The sequence below is a fragment of the Phocoena sinus genome, chromosome 11, assembly GCF_008692025.1.
Source record: "Phocoena sinus isolate mPhoSin1 chromosome 11, mPhoSin1.pri, whole genome shotgun sequence".
Lineage (NCBI taxonomy): Eukaryota > Metazoa > Chordata > Mammalia > Artiodactyla > Phocoenidae > Phocoena > Phocoena sinus.
Window position 1 is genome coordinate 40,256,488 of NC_045773.1, and position 17,858 is coordinate 40,274,345.

At 37.7% G+C, this 17,858-nt stretch overlaps 1 protein-coding gene across 1 annotated transcript in view; it reads left to right on the forward strand.

Annotated features, from left to right (window-relative positions):
- SMARCC1 (SWI/SNF related, matrix associated, actin dependent regulator of chromatin subfamily c member 1) overlaps positions 1-17,858 on the forward strand; it is a 177,545-nt gene that overhangs the window by 85,704 nt on the left and 73,983 nt on the right. Inside the window, 5 exon segments of the mRNA XM_032648973.1 lie at positions 527-598; positions 3,008-3,121; positions 3,695-3,848; positions 4,886-4,999; positions 11,060-11,119. Coding sequence (XP_032504864.1) covers positions 527-598; positions 3,008-3,121; positions 3,695-3,848; positions 4,886-4,999; positions 11,060-11,119 — 514 coding nt within the window.

Sequence of the window (17,858 nt, forward strand, 5' to 3'; positions counted from 1 at the left end):
ATTAATGTTGAACCTGAGAAACCGATTACAGTCAATTTCGTTGTCTTTTGGTCGATCATTCATTTCACCAGTTTGTTGCCATGCCAAGTACTGTGATTTTTGTCAGCCAATTTCCAAAGAACTTTTCCTAATTTGTGGCTCATCATCTAGTTACAGTGTATTATGACAAGAACATAAAATCTGAAGCCTTCAGTGTGTTTTTTGTTGTTGTTGTTGTTGTTTTTCTTCAGTGTTTATAGAGTTTGGTTATGGGAATAGAAAAACTACAGTAAGTATTGGGGGTGAGAAAGGGAAAGCTTTCTTTAGCTCTATATATTATATATAAGTTTATAAATATATATTATGTACTTTAATTTTATTATTACATACTGTTAATACATAGGAACTTGTGTAAGCCAGTTAAATTTTGCAAGTAGTGCTCAGTTTTTGGTTTTATCAGTTTCACTTTGAAAGTTAAACAAGCTTAGCTCAAATTTCAGGATTTTATTTTTCCAAGAGGATTCCTAATTGTCTTTTTCCCCTTCAGTATTCATGTGATTGAACGGCGTGCTCTTCCTGAGTTTTTCAATGGAAAAAACAAATCCAAGACTCCAGAGATGTGAGTGAAATGTAAAGATGTAATCCTGATACTGTTACATATTTTAGTGGGACCAGTATTAAGAAAAATTAATATTTGGATGTGTTTGGCAGGGGGTTCTTAAAGCACCCTTCTGAGTTAATCTTTGCTATTGTCTGAAAGTTTACAAATATCTTACTCTGTTCAGAACAGTGTTCATATCTCAGCTACACAGTACTCCTTGCTTCAAAGGAAATTGTTTCAAATTTTTTCTTCCGCAATCTTGAACTGTTGATACATACACATCAGCTTTTGCAGCTAAAGATTGAATTCAGTAACAGATACTCACTAAACCGACTCCAGTTTTCTCCCTAACTCACCTTGTGAGTACCTGTTTGTTATTGATTATATGTATTATATGTAATCTAGAAGAAAGTGAACCTTTATCTTATTTTCCTTATGAATGACTTTTAGTTAAAAGAATGTCAAGGGCTTCCATGGCAGTTCAGTGGTTAAGACTCTGTGCTTCTATGCAGAGGGCATGGGTTTGATCCCTACTCGGGGAACTAAGATCCCACATGCCATGGGCTGCAGCCAAAAAAAATTAAAATAAATAAATAAGAGAATGCCAAGTATGATGATAATAGCTGCATATAAATTGATCTTGATTACATAAAGCATTGTTGTGCTTTGTATTGGAAGCAGAAAAACTTTTATTAGAAGGAAGAAGTTCATTAGGAAGTATTTTTATCTTTGCCTAGTGACCCTTAATTATAGACTTCAGAAATCCTTGCCCCCTAAAATAAATCCGTATATATCACACTATAATTACCTTTCCGTGTCTTATCTTCATAGTGTTAATCTGTTGTCTGTTATACACATGTGACTGTGCAAATAGATGTCTCTTGTTTAAATTGTTTAGGGAAGGATGCTTTTACACACAAAGCACATGGGTATAATACAGAAAATCAAATAATAAACATTTTCTCGTGGTAAATTATCCATGATAGTTTGAGATTCTACGTTTAGGTGTCACAGCAAATTTCAGCTTTTCATAACAAAGCTGTAAGGAGTCATTTAAAACCAAAATCAAAGATTTGGCATAAGAAGCCCAGTCAGGTTTTTTCACCTATTTAGACATGGTATATTCTTCTGGCTAATTTGCCTATTGCCACCGAATTGCAAATTGCCAGTATTTATAAATACTTACAGTTCTTGGCAGTCTGCTATTTAAAAGCACAACTTAGCCCATTTAAATGTAAATTCGCCTTTCAATCTTTGTTTATCCAGCTGTGCTTATACCAGACTCTTTGAATAGTATACCTTTTTTACTCTGATGTAGCTAACTTCAAGCTGCTAGTCTTTTGCTTTACTTTTGTGGTAAGAAGTTTTGCTAGGTCTCTACCTTCTTTACACACTTGTTTTAAGTATTTTATGGCAGAAATGCTTGGGTACACTGTGGATGTGGAATCTGCTATGACTCAGAATCTCAGTTTTTCTCTCCTTTTTTATATGGCTTGTCTTACCTCTGAGTTTGGCTTCATAGGTTCTACTTGTTGCATAGCTGGGATCTCTAAAAAACTGATAGTCAGGAAGTATATAACCATTGTCAGAGCCAGAGCCACCACATTTTGCCGAATTCTAGCTCCACCACTTAACCAGCCTTGTGGTCTGGGACAAATTCTAGTTGTGTGCGTGTGTGTGTGTGTGTGTGTTTTGTTTGTAATTTTCTTGGCCACTGTGCCTCACAAGATGTGGGATCTTAGCTCCCTGTTCTAGTTGTGTGTGAGTGTGTGTGTGTGTGTGTATGTGTGCATTTTGTTTGTAATTTTCTTGGCCACTGTGCCTCATGGCATGTGGGATCTTAGCTCCTTGACCAGGGATCAAACCTGCGCCGCTTGTGTTGGAAGTACAGAGTCTTAACCACTCGACGGACCGGGAAGTCCCATAGGACAAATTCTTTAACCCTCATCTATAAATAGAATAATAATAGATCCTACCTTATACAGAGATTGTGAGGATTAAATGCATTACCACACAGAAAGTGCTTAGACCTATGGCTGACACACAGTAAATGCTAGGTATATAGTAGTGTAGTTAGGGAGACAGCCTGTGTAACCAAGTGTTACTTGCAAATTTTGCAGGCAACTAAGGGTTATTGATTGACCTCTGTGACCAAGGTTGTACTTATTTTACTTCACACTATCTTCATCAGATTACTCTATTGTGCTTATTATATGTTAGTAGACAGTTGTTTTGCATTTTAGGGATTCTTACTCTGAGTTACACTTACGACTGTAAATACTCAGTACATTATCACTATTGTTTATTGGACTGTTGTCTTAACTTTTTGTTGTATTTGGTTGAGGAATATGGAACTATTTGGCTATATGAGTTACTGTTTTTGAAAGGATGTGTGTTCACCTTATGAGTTTTGCCATTACTTTTTAGATACTTGGCATATCGAAATTTTATGATCGACACATACCGCCTAAATCCCCAGGAATATTTAACCAGCACTGCTTGTCGGAGGAACTTGACTGGAGATGTATGTGCTGTGATGAGGTAAGGATGTCTTGACTTTTTCTCAGATATTTCACTGCAGGTGGTTACTGATACATTGCTAATGTTAGGTTGACTAAACTGGATGTTTTCTTGGTTAATAAAATACCTAAAGCATCTTTTTTTTTTTAATTTTTACATTTTACATCTTTTATTGTATGGTCTAATCATAAACTGACCGTAGATGGAGAGTGGGTTAGGGTGGGGAATGGATAAGCTCTGTGCCCTAAATCTGTGTAAAGAAAAAAACAAAATGTAGGTCTCCTCCTGTGAGTTTGGTTTATGTGTGAGCTCTTTCACCATGGACCTACATGAGCATTTGTTCCCTCGTTTCTGTGATTGAAATGATTAGCCTTTATACTAGGTTTGGGGGTGCTATGTTCAACATTATTTTGAGTTTGTAGAAATTGTCCCTCAAACCAAAATTGTCAGTTACTTTGTGATGGTTCATAGCCTACAAGAGAACATGTTTACTTAGGGGTTTTTTTCATTTGTTTTTTAATGAAATGTAATGATGCTTATGAAGATCATGAGGTACATTCTCTAGATTTTAACTTTAAGAGCTTTATTCTTCAGGGTTCATGCCTTTTTAGAGCAGTGGGGGCTTGTTAATTACCAAGTGGATCCAGAAAGTCGACCCATGGCAATGGGACCTCCTCCGACTCCTCATTTCAATGTATTAGCTGATACCCCCTCTGGGCTTGTACCTCTGCATCTTCGATCACCTCAGGTAAATTAGTGCAGCCTTTTTTTCAGGTCTGGGTGGTAATAGACAACCACTTCTTGCATTTATATTCAGGAATTACTATTATAGTCATATAATAGTGCTGTTTCTTAGCTGATAGGTTATGTTTGTTCGTTTTTGTATGTTGTAAATGTTTGAGTCCATAAGAATATTTAGTTGTTTAAGATAATGCTCTCCCATTAATGCCAAGAGTCTATGCTTTATCCTCTTAGAGATTTGCTTTCATAACTCATGGCTCCTTTATCACTTCTGCCATCAAAGACACTAATAAAGAAGCAGACTGTATAAATGTGTTAAATTGTTTTGAACTTCCCCTTCCTAACATTTGGAAAGTGGACATCTATGCACACGTTCTTTTTTTTTCTTTTAATCTCTTCTATATAATTTTTTTTTAAATTTATTTACTTTATTTATTTTTGGCCTCGTTGGGTCTTTTTTTCTGTGCTCTGGCTTTCTCTAGTTGCAGTGAGCAGGGGCTACTCTTTGTTGCTGTGCGTTGGCTTCTCTTGTTGCGCAGCACAGGCTCTAGGCACGCGGGCTTCAGTAGTTGTGGCTAACAACTGAGCCACAACTACTGAGCACAGGCTCAGTAGTTGTGGTGCACGGGCTTAGTTGCTCCGCGGCATGTGAGATCTTCCCAGACCAGGGCTCTAACCCGTGTCCTCTGCCTTGGCAAGTGGATTCTTAACCAGTGCGCCGCCAGGGAAGTCCCTTGAAAAGATTATTATGTCAATCGGATTTTGTATACCATTCAGTTGGAATAACATGAATCTAACCTATAAATTACCCTCCACTATGAAATATTAAAGAAGACTTGTCTATTTTATCTGTGACTTAGGCAAAAAAAAAAAATGTTTCTTACATGTTGAATTTTTGTTAGAAGTGTAGTGTAAGGTGTAGGTATTTATTTTTTTGTAGAATCTCTAGTAGTTTAAGTGCCGATATTAAACATCCTTAAAAGCCTCTGTCCCTTTTACTTTGTAGAGGTTAATACAGCCATTTATCATTTATTTGACTCCTAGGTTCCTGCTGCTCAGCAGATGTTAAATTTTCCTGAGAAGAACAAGGAAAAACCAATTGATTTGCAGAACTTTGGTCTTCGTACTGACGTTTACTCCAAGAAAACCTTAGCAAAGGTAAGGATTTTTCTATAGGGACATATGGACTACAAGCTGGCATGTGCTCTTTGTCCTTCTTCCTTCTAAGAAGCATCATTTTCCGTAAGAAACTTGTTTTACTTTCTGTAAGGTAAGGAGGTGCTTTCTACTTAAATCTAATGACATTTTATAAAAGTCACTTATCTTACCTTTTCTTAGTATGGTTAGAAGATAGGTATTTAAAAATAACTATGATTAATGTGTTAAAATGAGGGGGGAAATGGAGAATTTCAAGAGAATGGGAATATATAAAAAGAATCAAATACCTATTGAATAATTGAAAATATACTGAAATTAACCCATTGGATAGGTTTAACAGCAGGCTGGACACAGCAGAAGACAGGATTAGTGAACTCAGGTTAATAGATACATTGAAACTGAAACAGCAAGAGGAAAAGAAATTGGTTGAAGTTGAGGGGACAGGACAAAGAGAAAAGAGTACAGAGACACATGAGATACAGTCAAAAGAATTAATATTTATCATTAGAGACCTATGAGAAGAGAAAGAATGGTACAGAAGCAATACTTGAAGATGTAAGGCCTAAAAATTTTCCATAACTAATGAAAAGTTATCAACTCACAGAATAAGAGAGACTGAACATATCCAAGTTTGGATATAGAGAAAACCATACTCAGGCAAATGGTGCTTAACCTCTTTTTTTTAAATTTATTTTTGGGTGCGTTGGGTCTTCGTTGCTGCGGACAGGCTTTCTCTAGTTGACGTGAGCGGGGGCTACTTTTTGCTGCGGTGCATGGGCTTCTCATTGTGGTAGCTTCTCTTGTTGCGGAGCATGGGCTGTAGGCACATGGGCTTCAGTAGTTGTGGCACATGGGCTCAGTAGTTGTGGCTCGCGGCTCTAGAGCAGAGGCTCAGTAGTTGTGGCACACGGACTTAGTTGCTCCGTGGCATGCGGGATCTTCCCGGACCAGGGCTCAAACCCGTGTCCCCTGCATTGGCAGGCGGATTCTTAACCACTGCACCACCAGGGAAGTCCCGGTGCTTAAACTCTTAAAGCTAACATCTTAAATCAGCCAAGGAGCAGGGGGGTTGGGGAAGGACACATTAAATTCAGAGGCACAATGATAAAACTGATGTCTGACTTTTCAACAGAAAAGATAGAAACCAGAGGACAGTTTAATAATATTTTTAAATGCTGAAAGGAAAATTGTCACTCTGAAATTCTGTATCTAGTAGAAATACCTTTCAAAATAGAAAGTGCAATAAAGGCGTTCACAGACATTCAAAAGGTAGAGCAGTTATCACTAGTTCACAATGTAAGGACACTAAAGGAAGTTCTTCAGGATGAAGGGTAATGATTCCACATGGAAGCACGTGATGCTAGAGAAGGAATAAAGAGCATGGAGAAGTGTAAATAAGTAGTTAAATATAAAGGAATGTAGACTTTTTAAACAACGAACATTTTGGGAGGTTTGTAACATGTAGAAATGACAAAAACAGCAGAAAGGCAGAAGAAGAATAAATTGAGTTAAACTGTTGTAAAGTTCTGAAATTGTTGAGAAGGATTGATTATAGGGTAAACTAATAATTTGATAAAGCATTTTGGGAGGGGACTGGATCTACATGGAAGAATAAAGGGTGCCAGAAGAGGTCAACATATGGGTCAGTATTAAAGACATTTCCCTTTTATTTTTAATTGTTTAAAAGGATAATACTGTTTAAACCAAAAATAACTATGTATTTAGGTTCATAGCATATTGATGTTGAAGACCAAACATCACTAAAAGGACAGGAAAAGGAATTGGAAGTATACTATATTAAAGTTCTTACACTATATGTGACAGTGCTAAAATATTATTTGAGAGTACACTGTGACAGTTTAGAGATGGATATTGTAAATCTTAGATTAACTATTTAAAGATGCATAACTAATAAGCCAATAATGGAATAAAAACAATAATACTTCACAAAAATGTTACTCCACAAGAGGGAAGGAAACAAGAAAACAAGGAACAGATGGGAAGAATAGAAAATAGTAAGATGGAAGATTTACATCTGACCATAGGGATAGTAGTATAGAATCGAACATTAATAGTTTTAATATTCCAATTCAGCAGCAGAGATTGTCAAATTGGTTTAAAAAAATCAAGGACAAACATGTATTGTCTACAAGAAACCCACTTTAAATACAAAGACACAGACTAAAAGAAAATGAGTGGGAAAAGACATACCTTCTAAACAGAAGGAAGCCAGAATCACCATATTAATATTTATAAAAGTAGACATCAGAACAACTTATTTTACCAGAAGTAGAGATGTTTCATAATGATAAGGGGATTGATTAATCAAGAGGACACAATCATCCTAAATACATATGTACCTAATTAAAGACCTTCAAAGTACATATAAAGCAAAAACTGACAGAACAGAAAGGAGTAACAGGCAGACACTCAAGTATAGTTGGAGATTTCAACAATCCTTTCTTGGTAATTGATAGAACAAATAGAAAGTCAGCAAGAGTATAAAAGACCTACAACACCACTATCAACCAATAAGGTCTATTGGTATTTATAGAAGATTCTGCAAAATAGCAGAAACACATTGTTTTAAAGTTCTTGGGGGGACTTCCCTGGTGGTTCAGTGGTTAAGACTCCACGCTTCCACTGGAGGGGGCGTGGGTTCGATCCCTGGTCAGGGAACTAAGATCCCACGTGCCACGCAGTGCAGCCAAAAAGTAAAATAATAATAATAATAAAATTCACAGGGAATACTCAACAAAATGTACACAATTCTGAGCAATAAAATTAGTATCATAAGTTTTAAATGATTGAAATTATACAGTGTGGTTGTATGATTTTATACATATGGAATGAATGTGGTTGATTCACCACAGCAAAATTAAACTAGAAACCAAAAATAGGAAAACAATAGAGAAGATTAATAAAATAAGAAGATGGTTATTTGAAGAGATCGATAAATTTGATAAACCTCTAGCCAAGAGTGATCAAGAAGAGAAGAGAAAACACAAATCCCTGATCAGGAATGAAACAGTGCATCACTGTTGATTCTACTTATATATAAAGGCAATAAAGAATATGCTTTACAACTTCGTGGTGATATATTTGACACTTCGATGAAATGGGAAAATCCCTGGAAAGCAACAAAATATAGAAGTCGAGACTTCCCTGGTGGTGCAGTGGTTAAGACTCTGTTCCCAATGCAGGGGGCCCACCTTCAATCCCTGGTCAGGAAACTAGATCACACATGCATGCTGCAGCCAAGAGTTCGCATGCCACAACTAAGGAGCCTGCATGCTGCAACTAAGGAGCCCACCTGCCACAACTAAGACCCAGTGCAACCAAGTAAATAAATATATATTTTTGAAAAACGAAGATATAAAAGTCTTCCTAGGATAGAGATAACTTGATATATTAGGTTAAAAATAATGTCCTCCAAAGAAATCAGGTCCTCATATCTGTAACTTGTAAATATTACCTTATATGGAAAAAGATCCTTTGCAGATGTGATTAAGTTAAAGATTTTTAAGATGAGATAATCCTGTATTATTCTGGTGGGCTCTGAGTACCATCACATTTGTCCTTATAAGAGAAAAGCGCAGAGATTTTACATACAGGAGGAGGCTGTAAAATCTATGTGATCTTGGATGCAGATACTGGAATGAGGTGGCTACAAACCAAAGAATTCTGGGGCAGCCACCAGAAGAAGGAAAGACAAAGAATTTATTCTCCCCTAGAGCTTCCAGAGGGAGCATTGCCCTGCTAACACCTTGATTTTGGTTCAGTCATAATGATTTTGAACTTCTAGCCTCCTGAGCTGTGAGAGGATACATTTTTGTTATTTTAAGCCACCAAGTTTGTGATAATCTTTTAGAGCAGCCACTAGAAATTATATACTTGAACCACCTTATTCAAGTGTATAATTTATACACTGTTATACAATATCTATATGTAGTTAAACGTCTTCCTAAAAACAAAACTCTGTGCCCAGATGATTCTGCTGATGAATTTATACTAGGCACATAAGGAAGAAATAATACCAATCTACATAAGTTCTTCCAGAAAGTAGAAGTGTAGAGAACACGATTATAGCTAAACATATATGTACCCAATTATCCAACTTCTGGCTATATAGACCAGATAAATGGGTTTATAAAAGAATGTGCGAGAACATCCATAGCAGCCTTATCCAGGATAGTCAAAAACTGTAAATAATATAATGGGTAAATTGTGGTTTATTCAAACAATGTAATGCTATACAGAGATGAAATGTTTCACTTCTTCATATAACAATGAGGTTGAATCTGCTTACCATAATATTGGACAAGAAGCCAGACCCATAAACTACATACTGAATGGTTTTGTTATTATAAAATTCAGATCCGCAGAAACTAGCCTACGATTGTAGAATTCAGAATAGTGTGTATCAATACTTTTGTGGTTTGTTAACAACTGGAGGTTAAGGGGGGGGTGCTTTTCAGTATTGATTTGAGTGTTGTTACATGGGTATTATAAGTAGAATTGTAGTCACACTGTACGCATAAGATTTGTGTACTTTGTTGTATATATATTTTACCTCAATAAATACAAAAGAAAGAAATTCTAAAATCATGTAGAAACCCTGGCCCTGATGAAGTTACTCAAGTTGTAATCAAGAGGAGAAACATTAACTGACTTAAGCCAGTAGGAATGGGGAAAATCCTTTCTATGCTTTGTGGATGAGAAGTGGGGAAATGGTTGCTGTGGACCTACCCAGTAAATGCCGTTCGTGTCTAGGTTATACAGATCTGCCCTATATTTGGGTCTTCTTTTTCAGAATTTAGATGAAATATTGATGAATGTTGTTCCACTCAGGGCTCCATATCTGATTGATGGTCACTTCTGATGTTTGTTTATTAAGAGTAGCCTTTGGGGGAATTCCCTGGCAGTCCAGTGGTTAGCTCTCACTGCCAAGGGCCTGGGTTCCTGGTCAGGGAACTAAGACCCACATGCTGCCAAAAACAAAATAAAAAAGAGTAGCCTTTAGTTCTCTTAAAGTAATCCTCAAGGAGTCTGAGCAGTGTATTGGGAGTTAAAGCTACGTACATCTTTTCTTCCTCACAAAGGCATACTTTAGGCTTTTAATCCTGCAATTCTTAGATTCCTCTTCTTACTCCGTATTTAAAGACTAGTTATTTTATTTATTTATTTATTTATTTATTTTTTTTTTTGCGGTACGCGGGCCTCTCACTGTTGTGGCCTCTCCCGTTGCGGAGCACAGGCTTTGGACGCGCAGGCTCAGTGGCCATGGCTTACGGGCCCAGCTGCTCCGCAGCATGTGGGATCTTCCCGGACCGGGGCACGAACCCATGTCCCCTGCATCGGCAGGCGGACTCTCAACCACTGCGCCACCAGGGAAGCCCAAAACTAGTTATTTTTAGTACATTTTTTGCAAATGAACAAATATTTCATAATGATATGGATTGAATATTATGGAGACCTAATAAATCATAATTTTTACCTGCAGTGTATAGCACAGTCGTGCAGAAAGGTTGAGTCAAATGAATTGAGAAACTTTATTGACACAAAGGAATCATGGACTATAGAAGTTTTCATTTCTTAAATTGTAATCTTCCAAAGTAGAATTTTCAGAGAAGGGATAATATGTTAGAATGTGTATTTTGAATTAGTAACATATGCAGCTAAAGAATAATATCAAGTATACTACACAGCCAGTCCTCTTCATGAATGGAGTAGAATCTGCAAATCAAGAAGTATGAATCAATTGATTTGGTTTTACACAACACAGACTTGGTTTTCTTATAAATAATAGAAATAAGTGGTCTAAGTAATCCATGTCTAATGTCTAAGTAGTCCATGACTCCTTGGTAGATAGCAAGAAATCTTTGAAATAAGCGAGCCTTTCTGTTGGGAGTTTTGGTTCCTTATGTGTTTTATTCTTGTTACTCAGGGACTTACTTTGGTGGATTGCAGAAAACAGTCTGCAGAACTTAGAAGGGAATCCTGATGAGCTCCATTCAACCTTTAGGAATGAGTAAATAATTTCTGAATTTTTTTCTTTAGAGTAAAGGTGCTAGTGCTGGAAGAGAATGGACTGAACAGGAGACACTTCTACTGCTGGAGGTAAGCAGATTAGTGATGGAGCCCCTTTATTCATATGAGATGGGTGCTAACTTTCTGTGACTAGCATTTTAAATATACCTTTGGAATTTATCCTGAAAATTTTCAATCCATGTAATGAGTTTTAATAGCATTTTCTTGGGCTGTTGCAGTTTAAATATCACGCTGGAGTTGATGTGCTAGCTGTCAGTAGGGGAGATCAAGCCTGGATATGTGTTATTTTGGCTCAGGTTGGGTTCTTTTTGTTTTAAATCTGTTGCCAACAATTAAATATTGCAGATTTCCCAAAGCGATCTACACATCTAACTCTTCCTCCAAAATTAGAAGATCTGGCAACTCTGGGCCCTTATTCTCAGATAGCAATAATTAGCTGGCTGGCCTTGGGTAGCAGATGTTCCTTTGAAATGGGGCATTTCTTCATAGTCCAGATTTTCTTAACTTAGCCCTCCTCAGTCACTGTAGATTATTAGTTCCCTAGTGCTTGTATGCAATTGAGTGTACAACCTCCGTATTTTCCAAAAGGATTTCTGAAAAGTGGATGAAGATACCTGCCATTGAAAAAATTATCTTGATTATGAAAGCAGAAGACTGTGATAAGCCCATGATTATGTATCGTGTCTCTGTCAGTCAGCATATTGAATGCTTTTTTAATTTCGTTGTCTTTAGAGATTCTTGCAAATTCTTACAGAACTAGATCTCAGAATTTCTACTCTGGAGGGTAGGAAAAAGAGAGTATTTGGTTTCATATTTATCAACCAGTTCCGAAGAAGGACTATTTGTCTTTAGTTGTAGAACAACAATTGTTGGGGTAAAATGGAGACTTCATGACACTACTTAGTATTTGTGGATAGTATGTGTGGGAGCTGAATTAGGACCAAATGAGGAAGTTTATTGTTAAATATGTTCGGAATGCTTTTGCCTACATGGAACAGAAAATCTGACAAGCAATACATTAAACCAAAAGAACTTTGGTTTTTTGTTCAACTAGATTTCTTCAGATTGGCAATTCCAAGATTCTTTCCACTGTTCAATTATATCATCGGGTCCCTAGTTTTTCTGTTGTTTTGTTCTGCCTTCTGTAGCTGTCCACATTCTGTCTCTTTGTGTTCTGGTCACAGGAAGGCTGGTAGTTCCAGACTTCTCATCCCTATTTAAAACAAAGAGAATTGGAAAAGGTACCTGGGGACTTCTCTTCCTGGGCTCTTGTGAGGAAAAGCTTTCCCAGAAGCCCCTCATCAGTGTTTCCTTTCTATCTCACTGATGAAATGGGTCTCATAAACACCTAGTACTGCGTGTGATCCTGGGAAAACAAATACATGGCTTTCTAGTTTCAATAGTGGGGTCAACCTGGAAGAAGTTGATGATTGCTCCTGGTAATTACTGGCAGCATCTACACCAATTATAACTGTAACATTAGAGCAGTGAATTTGGAGGAAGAGAGCTCCCTTTCACTGGAGTACTGCATCTGATCGAAACTTGTATATCGTATAAAATATGCAATTCAGAAATCTAGTATCAAATAAAAGATTAGGCTAGGTCAGCAGTTCTCAAACTTTCTGGGCTCAAGAAGCACTTGTACTCTCAAAATTTTTACTGAGGACTCCAGAGAGTTTTAATTTATGTGACTTTATCAGTATCAGTATTTTTTAAACTAAAAATTAAAACTGAGAAAAATATTTAATTCACTTAAAATAACAATGAACCCCTTTTGAGTTAACATAATTAACATTTTTATGAAAAATCTTTTGAAAAAAAATATTAGTGAGAAGTGTAGCATTTATATATTTTAGCAAATCTATAATGTTTGGCTTACTAGAATACAGCTGGATTTTCATATTTGCTTTTCCACCAGGTATGTTGTTTTAGTTTAAGTATATTAGGAAAGTCTGGTATCACCTGGATATGTAGTTGGAAGCAGGAGAAGTATCTTAATGGCCTTTTCAGGTAATTATGAATATTCTTCTGTGATACAGACATGTCCCTCCTTTTTTTTTTTTTTAAACAAATTGAAGGTTTGTGGAAACCCTGCATTAAGCAAGTTGGTTGGTGCCATTTTTCCAACAGTATTTGCTCACCTTGTGTCTCTGTGTCACATTTTGGTAATCCTCACAATATTTCAAACTTTCTCATTGTTATTATATTTGTTACAGTGATCTGTGATCAGTGGTCTTGAATGTTACTCTTGCAAAAAAATTACACATTGAAGGCTCAGGTGATGGTTAGCATTTTTTAGCAACAAAGTATTTTAAAATTAAGGTACAGTGTTCTTTTTTTTTTTTCGTTTGCGGTACGCGGGCCTCTCACTGTTGTGGCCTCTCCCGTTGCTGAGCACAGGCTCCGGACGCACAGGCTCAGCGGCCATGGCTCACGGGCCCAGCCGCTCTGTGGCATGTGGCATCCTCCTGGACCGGGGCACGAACCCATGTCCCCTGCATCGGCAGGCGTACTCTCAACCACTGTGCCACCAGGGAAGCCCCCAGTGTTCTTTTTAAGATATATAATACTATTGCACACTTAGTAGACAACAGTATAGTGTAAACATAACTTTTATATGTGCTGGAAAACCAAAATATCCATGTGACTTGCTTTATTGCAGTATTCACTTTATCTCAGCGGTCCAGAACTGAACCCGCAGTATCTCTGAGGTATGCTTGTGTTACATTAAAACTTGACCACTGATAGTTTCTTGAAGCTTAGTTGCAGCGTGGAATCCATTGGTCTCTCTTGCCCTAGTAATGGATCTTTTATCCATGTATGATTGCATAATGCCTTTCATTGATGAATTGGAAAATATTGGTTTACTGAATTATGCAGATCTTCCAAATGTTGATGCAGTTCATGATACAATATGAAAAAATCTAATTTGATGATACTGTGACCAATCTCATTAGAAAAGTCTTTTAAAAAGTAGAACAAGCGGGGCTTCCCTAGTGGTGCAGTGGTTAAGAATCTGCCTGCCAATGCAGGGGACACGGGTTCGAGCCCTGGTCTGGGAAGATCCCACATGCCGTGGAGCAGCTAAGCCTGTGCACCACAACTACTGAGCCTGCGCTCTAGAGCCTATGAGGCACAACTACTGAAGCCTGCGTGCCTAGAGCCTGTGTTCCACAACAAGAGAAGCTACCGCAATGAGAAGCTGCACACCGCAACGAAGAGTAGCCCCCGCTCGCCACAACCAGAGAAAAGCCCGCGTGCAGCAATGAAGACTCAACGCAGCCATAAATAAAAAAATATATAAAAAAGAACAAGGTTTCATGGCGGATAAGTATTTTTCACAATTGTAATTTTCATTTAATCATTGGCAACAAACACCATCAATTTTCCTTGGAGTGACTTTTTTTTTTTTTTTTTTTTAAGTTTTTGTTGAATTCGTTACAACACTGCCTTTGTTTCATGTTTTGGTTTTTTGGCTGCGAGGCATGTGGGATCTTAGCTTCCCGACCAGGGATCAAACCCATGCCCCCTGCATTGGAAGGCAAAGTCTTAACAACTGGACTGCCAGGGAAGGAAAGTCCCTGGAGTGACATTTTTGAGAATCGTTGTTTATTTTTGAGAAAACGTCTGCCAGATATCTGTGTCTGTAAAACCATGGTGTGTTAGCAATTTGTCCTAGTGATGATGTTCAGTGAAAAGAGTGGCTACTTGAACTTGAAACTCAATCACAAGTGCTTTTCTTTTAGACAGCCATCATGCTTTGAAAGTTGATATTTAGTCCTCTTGTGTACCTCCCATTTCATAACACTGAAGATTAAAAACACATGGGCTAAGATATTTAGATTCAGTGAAATTAATTTTTACTGTTTCATCAAGGAAAAGTTTAAGTAAAGTTGGCTTATTTTGCTTCTGCAAGTGTGCGACACTGAGGAATAAAATGACAAGACAGTATGGTGCCACTGCCTTGATTCATACTAAGGGGTCATACTAATTGCTTTTGCACCATTGAGCAAATGTCAATGTAATGAACAGACAGTAAGGTCCTAGTATTATTCTGAAAATGATTTTGTTCTTTCAGTTCCTGTGAAAGGGTCTGGTGCTCCATGAGTATCCAGACTACACATTAGGATACTTTGGGCCTGGTGATGGCTCACGTTTCTGCATTGCTTTAATTTGATTTTGAGTTGTTCCAACAGTTGTGGTTCATTAAGAAGTTTTAGTGGTGTATTAACTCTTTCCTTTTCTTTTTTACACCCCTCTTCTACTTTTCCTTATTCTCTTAGTCTCTCTCTCTCTCTGTGTCTCTCTGGATCAAAATTCAAAAATACTTGTTCTCTTTTTTTTTTTTTTTTGGTGGTACACGGGCCTCTCACTGTTGTGGCCTCTCCCATTGTGGAGCACAGGCTCTGGACGCGCAGGCCCAGCGGCCATGGCTCACGGGCCCAGACGCTCTGTGGCATGTGGGATCTTCCCGGACCAGGGCACGAACCCGTGTCCCCTGCATCGGCAGGCGGATTCTCAACCACTGCGCCACCAGGGAAGCCCTCTTTTTGAGTTTTTACCACTATTTTAATTTATTCTTATCTGTCCATTGAGTATCAGTGATATGCAAAGAGCTTCTTTTCTGAGCTCCTTTTTATTTATTTCAACGCTGTCTAGCCATATGTGCTATGGATGTTAATTTTAAAGTTCTCAGTATTTGTGGGGGAATGTATGGGATATGCATTTGTATTGCTTGTTTAGAATCTATGGGCTGTAGGGAGAAATTAAATTGTGCAACACTACCTGAAACAACAGGCTCCTGTCAGTCAGCTCTTTTCCTTGCTGCACATTGGTAGTCGAAATTTTCTCCTCTGCTACATTAAAGATTCGTGGATGGTAAATACAGAGTGAGGTCAGAATGTTGAAGCTACTGTTTAACCTGAGCATATTCAAGAAAACCACAGTATCCCCACACAATAGTGCATTTTCTCTCCTGCAGGTGGAACCTGTGCAGTGGTTGATTTTTCTTTTAAACATGCTGTTGAATCAACAGATGTTGTCTGCGCTTACACAAAGAGAAATAAAAGGCTTCCCAACAGCATTGTTTACCATTAACACCTTCTGTTTTTATAGTTTATTGGTAATTAATAGCTTAAGAATATGAAGTCAGAAGAAAAATTTTTAATCGATTTATAACCAAAAACATGGTCAATTTCTCCCTGATAAATCTGGAAGATTCATTAGGGTTTATTGTTGTCTGCCTACCCCTGCCCTCGCCAAAATCATACCATTTTATCGGACAAGTATATCACACAGGCAGCTTCCCAAATATTTAGGATTATTCTTTTTTTTTTGTGCTGTACGTGGGCCTCTCACTGTTGCGGCCTCTCCCGTTGCGGAGCACCGGGGCATGATCCCGTGTCCCCTGCATCGGCAGGCGGACTCTCAACCACTGTGCCACCAGGGAAGCCCCTAGGATTTTTCTTGAGACCACCACTCTTTATTTTTAACCTATCCCATGCTTCGCTTTTTTTTTTTTTTTTAAACTTCTTTTTTGGAGTAGAATTGCTTTACGATGGTGTGTTAGTTTCTGCTTTATAACAAAGTGATGTCCCCATACCTCTTCCCTCTTGCATCTCCCTCCTTCCCACCCCTCTAGGTGGACACAAAGCACCGAGCTGATCTCCCTCTGCTATGCAGCTACTTCCCACTAGCTATCTATTTTACGTTTGGTAGTGTATATATGTCCATGCCACTCTCTCACTTTGTCCCAGCTTACCCTTCCCCTCCCCATATCCTCAAGTCCATTCTCTAGTAGGTCTGCGTCTTTATTCCCATCTTGCCCCTAGGTTCTTCATGACCTTTTTTTTTTTAGATTCCATATATACGTGTTAGCATACGGTATTTGTTTTTCTCTTTCTGACTTAGTTCACTCTGTATGACAGACTCTAGGTCCATCCATCTCACTACAAATAACTCAATCTTGTTTCTTTTTCTGGCTGAGTAATATTCCATTGTATGGAATATTCCATTGTATATTTGTGCCACACCTTTCTTTTTATGGCTGAGTAATATTCCATCGTATATATGTACCACATCTTCTTTATCCTTTCATCTGTTGATGGACACTTAGGTTGCTTCCATGTCCTGGCTATTGTAAATAGAGCTGCAGTGAACATTTTAGTACATGACTCTTTGAATTATGGTTTTCTCAGGGTATATGCCCAGTAGTGGGATTGTTGGGTCGTATGGTAGTTCTATTTTTAGTTTTTTAAGGAACTTCCATACTGTTCTCCGTAGTGGCTGTATCAATTTACATTCCCACCAACAGTACAACTGTTCACTTTTATTTAAAAATACTTTATTTGATATGGTTTCTTATCAAAGCACAGTTATTGTATGGAATGCTGCAGGTTATTGTTTTTGGTTGTGTTCAGTTTATTGTGTTCCTACAAATATTGGGGGCATAATTTCAATTTTGCAAATAACTAAAGTGGAATCTATTCATTGGACAAATGAATGCAGTTTGAAAAAGATCTTTAATTGGTAGACATGCATAAGATCAAGAAGATGGAGTCATGTTTGAGTAAGATTTCATTTGTAAAATGTGTGAGGAATTTCAGGTGTTTCACCTGAAAATGCATCATCAGTATAAGAAGTCCTTACAGCAGTTTGAAATGGCATTGATAGAATCAGGGTGCCAGAAAGAAGAAATTAGCACCATTCTATTCCATAGTGACTAAGGGGATTTTTAAAAAGAGGCTTTCACGATTTCTTTTAAGTCCACAACTGATTACAGTATTCTTCCTGGTCATTTAAAATTGTC